At 35.1% G+C, this 12,500-nt stretch overlaps 1 protein-coding gene across 4 annotated transcripts in view; it reads right to left on the minus strand.

Moving 5' to 3' along the window:
• Positions 1–8,757: 8,757 nt before the first annotated feature.
• Positions 8,758–12,500, minus strand: part of LOC144970770 (ATP-dependent DNA/RNA helicase DHX36-like) — a 37,762-nt gene continuing 34,019 nt past the window's right edge. For 2 of the 4 annotated variants that reach the window (XM_078910774.1, XM_078910772.1), the window contains exons 29-30: positions 11,391–11,468; positions 8,758–10,267 (exon numbers count right to left, since the gene is read on the minus strand). In XM_078910774.1, the coding sequence (XP_078766900.1) occupies positions 10,091–10,267; positions 11,391–11,468 (255 nt within the window). In that variant the 3' untranslated portion in view covers positions 8,758–10,090. The remainder of the gene's footprint in view (positions 10,268–11,390; positions 11,469–12,500) is intronic. The other 2 variants (XM_078910773.1, XM_078910771.1) reach the window with 1 other exon arrangement.

The raw sequence follows: 12,500 nt of genomic DNA on the forward strand, positions 1-12,500 counted from the left end.
CCTTAGAAGTAAGAGATAAAATGTCTGCACTTAAAATAATAGGGAAGAAAAGTCGTGACATCAAACCCTCTATGTTTTGGTTCCTAAATCCGTGGGATTATGTGTGTAATCAGTCCCCCAGAGTACTTAAAAAGAATAAGTTGCATCAAGGTGGCATAATATTTAGTAGCTGGATGTATGGGCAGATTCTTAGGATTATGGGACGTAAAACGTCAAAGCGAATATTATGGATGAGCTTTATTGACAACCAGTGTTTATTTAGACTTGAAAATAAGATGCCATCACTCTGCAGGCTGTAGAGCAGAGTGATTTTTCACTTCCAATGAAATAGGAACCACTTTTTTGACGCCACACTTTTCTTCCCTATTGCAAGCATGAAAGAAAGACTAAGAGGGCTTGTAGAAAGGGGGGGGGGGGGGGGGGGACGGAACTAGATCGAAGAACAATCCATCCTTGTGTCCAGTTTGCGACCACCTTAAGGTACTACATAGCCCCACATAGGGATGGACACTAACACATGATCCCGCCAAGAGGGATAGACTATGAGGGTTACAAAGTGCATCAATAAGGAAAGAATAACAACTAGAAAAGAAGTGAGTAGGAAAGTGCCAGAAGACAACAGAGAATAAAAACGTTGCGGCGGCGATAGGGGCTCGAACCCGCAACCTTACTTGCACGACAACTCAGCCTGGCCGGGGAGATCGTGACTCTATCGTATGAGCTATCCACGACCCCAAAAAAAAAAGTCGCTTCAAACTCTAATAAGTAGGAAAGTGTCAGTGTTTTTATCAACATAGGTGTCTGCTCCACCCACTTTTCTGAATAAGGAAATAAATATTGTGCTAAAAAGAGATTATAAAAAATTACAAGGGAGTATAAATATAATTTCTCACATTAAAAATATTAGGTCTTTTTGAACTTCTCTCTGTCAGCTAAAGACTAGGAACGGCCTCGGTGAAACCAAATGCCATCATTCAAGAACAAGGGGGCTCAAAGCCTTGTGGAAAGGACCATTGGGCTACTAGAAGATATATCAAGGATGAGGACCGATGAAGAAACCATCTCCTTATCTTGAAGGTAATTCCACCGACCACTGACTTTAAAAAGGTTATGCAGGGCGATAGACAATGTACATAGCAAGATGAATGTGGCCAATGTTTCCTCGCTCTAAGGAAAATTCCAACAGCCCAGTATAAACAAACAAAAAACAAAAAAGGAAAGTACTATACGCTTGCAGTTTCATGCCATAACAATAATCTTAGTACAATGGAACCAATGTATAGCAGGATCAGATGTATCAAGGACCCGGTTATACCAGGGTTTTTTTTTTTTTTTTTTTTTTTAAATCGTTTTTTCCCCCCTCTTTGTCTTTAATAATATTCACTGGCTATAGCAGGGACCTTTTAGATTAAGAGCCTAATCGGTTATATCAGGGGCAGGGAAACTCACTCATTATGCTCAGGCAGCGGAGGCCTAGTTCATGAATATTCTCTGTGTGTGTATTGGATACTTATGACTATGTTACATCATTTTCAGTGAAACATGGGCCCTGCTGCAGACAGTGCGGAGCATAAAACATACAAGCAACTATCGCTGAGAGAGAGAGAGAGAGAGAGAGAGAGAGAGAGAGAGAGGAGAGAGAGAGAGAGAGAGAGAGAGAGATCGTGATTTAGGCCATTTAGGTTATCGGAAATTCGGCTATAGCAGGACTCGATCATAACAGGAATTTTAGACTGGTCCCACCATCACCGATGTTCCACGGTATGATGGTATGGCTTAACCTCCAACTGGAATCTGCAATTCCACCCTCTATCAGGACAGTCTTGTCTTATGAAAGACGTGTCCTCCATTCGGAGCCCATTTGGCAGTTGAAGCAGACATCAGACTGACTTTTTTCATTTTCCTTTTTGGCACGCGTTCCTCCCCCGTCTTATAAGGAGGTGGATAAATATTAATATTATCCAGTGTTTGTGTGGCTATGTATTCTTGTGGTACGACACTCGGTTTTCAGATTGGAAGGTCTTGAGTTCGAGGCCCGCTCTGTACGTCGCATGAGTTGAGTCCTTGGAAAAGGCCCTTTATTCACATTATCTCACCGTATTCAGGTGTAAATGAGCACCTGTTACCAGCACCATCTCTGTCGGGGGGGGGGGGGGGGGGGGGCGGAATTGGAATATCACCAAACAGGTGCTATGTCTTGTACTTCATGTTAAGTGAGGCTGTTGGCTGGTATGAAAGTAAAGGTGCCAGACAAAGCAAGAAAGAAAAATAGTTGTTTTTTTTCTTGTAATTTTCTTTCTTGCTTTTTCTGGCACCTTTCATACACGCTTGTTCAGTTCTTTAAGGGGAATCCACCTACCATCTAATTATATTATGATATTGGCCCAAGTCCAGCATCACCACCCTCATGATCCTCCTCCTCCTCATTTATTTTCGTCTTTAACATCACTGATCCTAATGTAATCTAATCATAACTTCAAAAAAGTGATCAAGTTTTAAGACCCTTTTTTAAGAACATAAATAATAAGTGCAACAATGAAGACCAGTTACATACAACAATGTTTATTTTAATGTTGTAAAATAGCTTGTAAGACCATCGTGTTCTCACATATAATTATAATATAGAATGAGAGCAAAACCAAATCTCGCCTGTTTCTAGGAGGTACTGGCCACACCAGCATGAGGAACAAGGAAGATGATGGGGCAACCAATAATAAATTTTAATATTATAAACCTGGAGATTAGCATTCAAGAAAAAGTGAGACAATGAAAACAAAAAAGTCAAATCCTGTGTTGTAAAAAGTAACAATAGTTAATGACATAGGAGAGAAATGATTACGAGATTTTCAAAAAATACAACAAAAGGACACAAAAACCAAACCACCTGCAATTTAAGCATGAAATTTCGGTCAGTTACTTGCAAAGCCATATTAATAGTCTCACTCAGAGATAAAAACAGAAATGTATGTTTGTTTTCTAAGGGTTTTACAGGCCAGGCTTTCAGCGCCAGTAAAAAGAAAGATGAAAGAAAAGTTGAAAAAATATAGCAAAGCACCACAGAACAAAATGAAGACAAAGGGAGACAAGTTAAACAGATATAAGAAGTGGATTCAAGAGCAAAATAACAGAGAAGCGAGACTGAAACCGCCTTAGGCTCCACAATGACAAAACAACAGGATATTATCCAAAAGGGCTTTGTTTGTCTTTTGTTTTTGTTCTTAAGGGTTTTACAGCACTTGCGACTTCACAGCAGTAAAAAGGAAGAAAATGAGAGAGAAAGTAAGACAAAGGGGAATGGTTCAAACTGGGAACAGATGAAGATTCCAAGAGCACACTACCAGTGTAGTTTGAGATCAACTAAAGGTCTCACCCAGAAACAAGAACTGGATCCTACAATAGGAATACACACAAATGCTGAAAGATCATTATATTCACAACAAAAATATAACAGTACATAACAGAGAGATGATTTACATGGAAAAAGATCTCCGAAAACTACAATTATACATTAGAGTTAGAGTATTTCCTTCCCAGTCAAGGTCTCCTGCCAAGACCAAGACAAAACCAACTAATAATATTCCAAGATAAAGAGAGAAAGCAAGTTGGAAAACAGATAAATATAAGGGGATGGGGGGATAAAAAGCGATAAAAGACACCAAGCTGTAGCCAGAAGGGATGGCTCAGGTGGTTACAAAGTAATCATTATAATTACAGTAAACTATGTTTTTATTTTTGTTTTTTTAACAGCACTTGTCACACATTTAGGTCAGTTCAAAAAGTGGGACAAGGAGACTAGATCAGTAAAGAGAAAAATTAATTTCCAACCAGACACCAGTGCAAAATCCTCACCAAGAGCTGTATGATACTTAAACTTAAATGCTAAGTAAATGCAGGTCAATAAATAAAACCTATAACAATATATAACAACGAGATGATTTACAATTTACAAGGAGGGTGAAGGGCGGGGGGTGGATATCTCCAATAAAGAAACCAGGCATTTTTGTTTGTTTTGTTTTAAGGGTTTCATGGCGCTTGCGACACATTTAGATCATTTCAGCGCCAGTAAAAAAAAAAGGACAGTAAAGCGCTTTGAGCATGTTTAGTGGATATTGCGCTATACAAAAGCTCAATTCATTTATTTAATTTAAAAAGGAAGAAAATGGGATAGTCAAAAAAGTGAATAGTTTAACAATTGAAAGCACGCAAGAAAAAGTAAGACAAATGGTAATGGTTCGTTTGTTTTTGTTTTTTAGGGTTTTACAGCGCTTGCAACACATTTAGGTTATATCAGCGCCAGTAAAAAGGAAGAAAATGGGATAGTAAAAAGTTCTAGAATTACAATTAAAGCACCCAAGAGAAGGTAAGACAAAGGGGAACTGGGAACAAATAGGGATCAGATGTAGATTCCAAGAGCATACCACCAATGTACTTAGTTTGAGATCACCTATAAGTCTCATCTGGACACAAACACAAGATCCAACAACGAGGAATACACTCAAATGCTTACATTATACATTCAAAAAAATATAATAATACATAACATTTACAAGGAAAATAATATCATCTCCCAAAACAATAACTATGCATTTGACTGTTTCCCTCCCAGCCAGGACTCCGACCAGGGCCAGGAAAAAACCAAGTAATCTCATTCCAAGACAAAGACAGAAAGCATGTTGGAAAACAGATATAAGGGGACAGAAGACACAGTATGTACCTCCCTGCCTGCTATGGGAGGTCAGGATCCCCACCCAGAAAGGGTAATGGTTCAAACAGGGAACTGATTTAGATTCCAAGAGCACACTATCAGTGTACTTAGTATGAAATCAACTAAAAGTCTCATCCAGAAATAAACACAGGTCCCCACTAAGAGGAATACACTCAAAATGTTTACAAACCAATATATATTTAAAACAAACAAAAAATGTAACATAACATAACAGAGAGACAAGGAAAACAATATCATGTCCCAAATCTATAACTATACATCTGACTGTTCCCTCCCAGTCATGGAGTAATCCCATTCCGAGACAAAAACAGAAAGCAAGTTGGAAAACGGATATATAGAGGGATAGAAGACACAGTAAGTTCCTCCCTGCCCACTATGGGAAGTGAACCATCTAAGGACTCCAGCCAGGGTTAGTGCAAAACCAAATAATCTCATTCCAAACAACGACATTAAACAATATGTTAGGAGGAAAACAGCTAAAAGTGGATAGAAGACATAGCAAGAATAAACTGCACCGCCGATTATCACTTGTCAAAATTCTGTCTAAATAAATTTAATCTGTAAAAGTAGCAGGTCTGAATCATACCATTAAATTGTCATGGTAATCACTAACTTGTACAACCAGTCAGCCCACAAACCAAGACAAAGATGGAAAGCAACTCTGGAAACAGATAAAGTGGGATAGAAGACACAGCAAGTGACCTCCTGCCCACCATGGGAGGTCAGAAGTTTGTTTTTAAGAGTTTTACGACACTTGCACATTGACGTCATTTCAGTGCCTGTAGAAAGGAAGAAAATGGAAAGTCAAAGGTTCTAGATTTACAATTTGAAAGTACACGAGAAAAAGTAAGACAAAGGGTTGAAGAATTAGGGAACAGATGTACATTCCAAGAGCACACTATCAGTGTACATAGTTTGAGATCATCTAAAGGTCTCATCCAGACAAATGCATGGGGTCCCCACTAACAGGATTACACCCAAATCATATATAGATATATATCTTGTATTTGTTTTCCGAGTTGCTTTCTGTCTTTGTCTTGGAATGGGATTACTTAGTTTTGTCCTAGCCCTGGCTGGAGTTCTTGACTGGGAGGGAAACAGTCAAATGTATAGTTTTAGTTTTGGGAGATGATATTTTTTTCCTCGTAAACTATCTCTCTGTTATGTGCTTTTGTCTTTTTTATTTTGTTATATATATATATATATATATATATATATATATATATATATATATATATATATATATATATATATATATATATATATATATATATATATATATATATATATATATATATATATATATATATATATATATATATATATATGAGCCAAGGTCAAAAGGTGCTCGCCTGATACCAGTGTTAAGAAAATTTGATTTTTATTTAATTATGGGCTGTTTTCATTGGGTTAATGCTTGTAATCAATTGATAATATGAAGAAGAGATAAAATGAGATAGCTCAACATACTCTGTTCAACATAATATGAAATAAACAACTTGAAAGTGAAATTTGAATGCTGTTTGACATGTGCTTAGAACGAGGTCAACGCATCACCTTTTTAGAAATCATGTAGAAATTAAATGTGATGTTTTAGCTCACGTGATTGAAGTTTGACTAATAGTATAAAGTCAAAATTTACTTTTAAGCGTAATTGCAGTATATTACATATCTGATTAAGTTTCATATAGAGTTCTTAAAAAGTTGGTGTTGCTTGTGACCTTTGGTGTCATCAAACACAGCACGATACTAAGACTCGACACGAAACTTTAAAGCTGATGTTTAATGTTTATAAAATGTTTTATTATGAGAAAAAAGCATAGATTTACTATCTGAACTCAAATCTTTGAGTAAATGTATACCGTTTTGCCGATATTGAGGTTTATTGGTTTTGGTGTCATTTGTCACAAGCAACACGGCATGCGTGAACACGTGGAAGTTTGTTTCGTTAAATGGCGATTCGCAATTTTGATCCACCCTTCTTACCAGTCTTTGAAGTGCAGCACTTTCATTTGCCTTTCCAGCGTGGCTCCAGGCAGAAAAGGTAAGTTGAACTTTGGTGTCATCGCTATTTTACATTGTCACAAGCAACACTTGATATTGGATATTATAAGGTGCCACCAAAAAATTATGTTTTCAGCTGTATTCTATTTACAAATATGATATTATGACATCTCACATAAGACTGTGATTTTGACACAGTTAATTATTTCCTTGTAATTCTAATTTTTTATGTTTCAGTGTTGTATCAATCAAGAAAAAGACAAAACTCAAGCTTTTGACGAATCCAGATAAAAGAAGGGTTGTCAAGAAATTTGATTTGATTTACTATTAACACACTAAATTACTACAAACTAGCAGATTTGAGCAGTAGGGCGGATGTTATCGTCTGGTTACATGAATTCATTACCGTGGCTGATATTTATCTAGTGTTTGTGTGACTTCTGGTACTTTTTGTGACCGTTGGTATCATTGGTTAAAATGTCACAGGTGACACTTAAGTTTGAAGTTTCTAATGTATTTCTGTTTTCATGGTCTTCAAAACTTGAAATGTCATTGAATTACATTTAACAGGCTATATTATATGTGTTCAGTTGCTATTCTTGATTTATTGAGGCAAAATTGCGTTCTAATGCCGATTTTGACCAAAGTAATAGCAACAATGGTTTTACTAATTTCTAAGTATATTTCCAATTTGAAAGTAATTAGTTTCTTAAAATATTATTGAATTTCATTTTAGAATAGGTTATTGTGCTTTTTTGACTGAAAATAATGATATATTATGGACGAAAGTGTGATTTGGTGTTGCTTGTGACATAAGTAATGGTGTCACCGGTCGTATGTCACAAGTCACATTCAGATGCTCTAATTTCCATGTATATTTCTATTTTTGAAGTCTTTGGTTTCTGAAATATTATTAAATTCCATATTTAACTGTGGTTATTACACTGGTTTGACCAAAATTAATGATATATTGTCGAAATTGCAATTTGGTATTGCTTGTGACATAAGTAATGGTGTCATCGGTCTAATGTCACAAGTGACACAATGTCGCTAAATAATATATGCTTTGGTCACATTATTTCCCAACATTTTATTCCAAAAGTTTCTGAACATTGCTGGTAATAAACATATGCAATATTGTTGTTGTTGTTAATGTACAAATATTTTTATGAAATAATATATTTGCATTCTATGTTGCTTGCGACCGATGACACCAAAAAAGCAATATTTTCTCCAATAGTTGGTAATATTATTGTACTATGATTGTTGTTGATTGTGTCTTTTTGTCTATAACTTACTAAATAAAGTTTGATACTCAACAAAAATCATTTGGTTAATGAGTTTTTTGTCTCATTTTGGTGTCACCGGTCACAGGTGACACCAGCAACCTATAGGTATTGTTGACGATATTATGCTGCGTTAGACCTTAAAGTTATCTAAAAGGCCTTTGATTCATGAAGTACAGGGTTTTTGCAACACATATAGAAACATGAATGGACTATTATGTCACTTTTATTTTGAGAAAAAAAAATTGGCACCTTTTGACCTTGGCTCATATATATATATATATATATATATATATATATATATAACAAAATAAAAAAGACAAAAGCACATAACAGAGAGATAGTTTACGAGGAAAAAAATATCATCTCCCAAAACTAAAACTATACATTTGACTGTTTCCCTCCCAGTCAAGAACTCCAGCCAGGGCTAGGACAAAACTAAGTAATCCCATTCCAAGACAAAGACAGAAAGCAACTCGGAAAACAAATACAAGAAAATAGAAGACACAGCAATTGACCTCTTCCCCACCATGGGAAGTCAGAAGACTACACCCAGTTACACGTTGGGGATAAACTTAATCAATCAGTGCATGAAATAAAAGTCTCTAGCCAAAACGGAGAAAAAACTCACTTAATCAACTAATGAAAAAAAACGAAAATAACAGCTTTTATTGTTTTTGTTATTGGCTGAAGAAGGGTTTTGGGCCCAAAACATTGTGTTTGATATTTTGTTCTTCATCATTTTTTTCATTCCTTTTTTCAATCCACAGCTTCTAGCAGCTTGCTATCACTTTAATTTAATCAAGTGACCGATGGTGTGGATTATCCACCATGTGAAATGTACATTTGCACCACAGAACTAATGAATAGTAAAAAGGTGATTAGATTATGACAATGACAACCATAAAGAAAAAACCCTATGCAAAATGCAACATTCATCTGGGAAAAGCAGGATATGTGACCAGGAGTAAATCCCCTTCGCTAGCCAAAATCTCATTAATATTCTTACAGCAATGAGAGATTATAAATATCGACTCAAAAGCAAGAAAAAATTAAACGAACAAGAAGTGAATATTAATAATAAAATATTGAAATGAAGGACACGGTCTCATTGAGTGGTACATAGGAACAAAGCATGAAAATGCTAGATTGTCCTGAAAACTGCAGGACAGTAGACAGTCTTGAACAGTGAGTCAACCATACAACAAACCAATATCAATAAAAAATGACTAACCGTTAAACAACAAATCAAATCGTTAAAAAATTACACCAAGCTTGTCAATTAAAATTTAAAATATTTCATGATATTCTGCTCAGACAATCTTAGGTAATGAAATCCAAGAGTGAATAAAAAGTTCATGAACACTAATTTATGAATATGGAATAAATACAACAAAATGTCTTACAATTTAAAAAATAATTCAGGAAAACATTAAACAATGTTTGTTCAAGTGTTTTACAAAAAGCCATAGCTTAATGGTTCACTGAATTTGTGGGTAACAAAAAAAAAGTTTTTCAAAAATTGAGATACAGCATTGATCAATGAGATGGATGTGGGGGTAGGAAGGTGAGAATGAATTACAATCTATTATATATAAACCAGAAATTCGACTTCCGATAAACACAACATAAAACCCATAGAAGAATTGTAAAAAAATAAAGAAAGAAAGAATAAATATTATCCATTCATTGCACCCCCTGGGAAGTTGACAAATGGCACAAATCTGTGCTTAAAAAATTACGAAGAGGAAAGTGAAGTCAGCATGATTGATGGGCAGAAAATTGTTGAATGTTACTTCTGTGGGTGTGCACATTATTTTGGAGAAATTCAATCAGCCAATGCCAATGAACACCATGGGATATGTTTATAATGTGAGGAAAGATGAAATGCCAAAGAAAAAATGTACATAAAATGCCAAAGAAAAAATGTACAGAAAATGATGGATCTTAAAAAATGGTTCAATAAGAAGTGAAAAGTGCCAAATTAGTATTTCAATCATGAGAGGAATATTTGTTATTTTATAATTAATTTTTTTCTTCTTCACATTATTTGTTGTTGTTGTAGTTGTTGTCGTCAGTACGGAATTCCAATACTGCCATCATCTTCTTGACCACATCCTATCTGTTCTGTGGTGATGAGATCAGCAATGGCCTTCATGATGGCACCTTCTTTGGTGTTACAGTTCCAATCAGTTGGGCCAGGGTTGATGATTTTCTCTTTCAAAACTTCATCCAGTTGAACTCTCAGGTCCTGTATTCGAAATGGTTAAAAGAGATAAAATGCCCCCTGAGAGTTATTGAATGACCAAATGAAGTAAAATAAAATACACACTAGAAGTTCAATTCAATTATTTATTTATTATTTGTATATGTATACAATTACTTTTTAAAACACATTAGGAAAAAATTAAATATGTTTCCCAAATAAAGCAATTTTAAAGACTGCTTGAGAAACCTTTAGATCTCCCTAAACTTTCAATTTTACTATTGATAAACTGACAATTGCATTTAATAAATATTTCAGTCTAATAATAAACCCAACTCTTGATATAGAGATAATTAGCTCCAGATGAGCTCATTTGACAAATTGGGTGATTCTTGTTGACATGTTTATTTGAAAGATATTCCTTCAAGGAATGTATGGATGACTGCAACTTTTGATCCTAAACGAAATGAAATAAATCGAAGTCCAATAACTCGGTGACAGAGCTTCAAACAAACATACAGCTGACAAAGCAGCCAGGTCTAATTTATTGCTGGGCTAGAATTGTCTTTTAGCCACCCTGTTTATCTCAGAAAAGGCCGTTTCCCCAAAGTTACCCCTGTCCATCCAGCAGTGACTGTGTTAATGTAGCTGGGTCTGGCATCCTATCCAAAGGCTACCGAGTAATTGTTACTGTTCTTTTAATGCTACAGAAACTGGATAAACATAAATTCTGTGAGCGTTATTTTTATAAAGGACCAATTTACTTTACTGTCCATCTGGCAGTGAAATAGTGGAAGAGTCTACTCTTGATATGAAAGTACTTTGAGATAGACCACTTTCTCTATGGTAGAATGAGGAGTACCTATTTACTTGTTTAAGCCTTTCGCTCTAACTGGATCATGGCCATCGAAAAATCCTCTCCATCCTATCTTGTCCAGCTTTGCTTGTCTATAAAAAAACTTTCAGCCAGATCTAACAGACCTAGCTGCCAAATCACTGCCGGGTAAACTAACGGGTCAGAGTAAAATCTCTGCAACCAAATTGCTGTAAAATCAAAATCCCATAATATTTCTTCCATTTCAGTATAAGTCTGTAAATGTCAAATTTCCATAACAATTATGGACAATCCGTAAAAGTAGGCAGGTACGCCTGATCCTGGTGATCTTACCTTGACTAGTTTGGCTATGCTAAAAGACGAGTTGAAAACCATCCAGTCATCGACCGTCACCAACTCTTTACCTTGGTCCTTGAAAAAAATAATAAATTAATAAATAAGGACCGAGCAGAAAAGTAAAAATAAGCAACTAATAAATAGGAGGGGTGGGGGAATTTAAAATTAATAAATGGAATGGAAGAATCGCTTGGACAATTTGTTATATTGATCAAGCATTCTAGTATCACCTAAGTCAAGATAATGAGTAGCCTGATGGGTGACAATGATAAGAAAAAAAAGACCCTAGCATTCTGTCCTTGAGAAGGTATTTTACTCTCATAGTGCCATCCAACTCACAAGCTATATGTGATGATGGATATTGTAAGAGAACTAATGAAAAAATAAGAGTGTCTAACAGGTGCCTGATATAAAATAATAAATTGGAAAATTGTTTTTATTGGTCTAATGAGGGAATAGAGGTGGCATAATGAAACATAACACCATAAAAATGCCCATGTAAATAGACTATCTATTAAATAAGTTTACTAAAACAACAGAAAAAGAGATTTACACATTTCTTATCTATTTTGCTTGAATTCCATGGCTACCAGTGAAAGGGAAAATTGAATTTAATAATTTGCTTTCATCTCTTTAAAATGTTTAAATTCTACAAAAGATTCTACTTTTATAATGCTCATCCGAAATCATCAAAATTTCATCCCAAAAATAAATGAGATAAAATATTCAATAGCAGAAGACAAAAACTAACCATTGGCCCACCCCGAATTATATCCAATTATTCAAAATGAAAATCACATCTTTTAAAAAACATGACTTTAAGAGGAAATACCCTGTGACTTTTCTTCTAATTTTCATCTATTCCTTTTACAATGTTAAGCCTTACTTAAAACCTATAATTCTTTTTTAAATCATAAATTTATTCTGCACTTTATCTCAATCAAACTAGCCCAGGCAATGTATTATTATTATTTTCAAACTTCATGTGCATCAGGAACGAAAGCTAACTATTGCATAGTGCACTTATATGGATTGTATAAATAGACAGGGCAGTAAATTTAAATCCTCAATTTCTCTTAGATTCCTGAATCTATGTTTCAAAGTAAC

The sequence above is a fragment of the Berghia stephanieae genome, chromosome 4 (assembly GCF_034508935.2).
Source record: "Berghia stephanieae isolate SIO BIC M18660-M18661 chromosome 4, UCSD_Bste_1.3, whole genome shotgun sequence".
Lineage (NCBI taxonomy): Eukaryota > Metazoa > Mollusca > Gastropoda > Nudibranchia > Aeolidiidae > Berghia > Berghia stephanieae.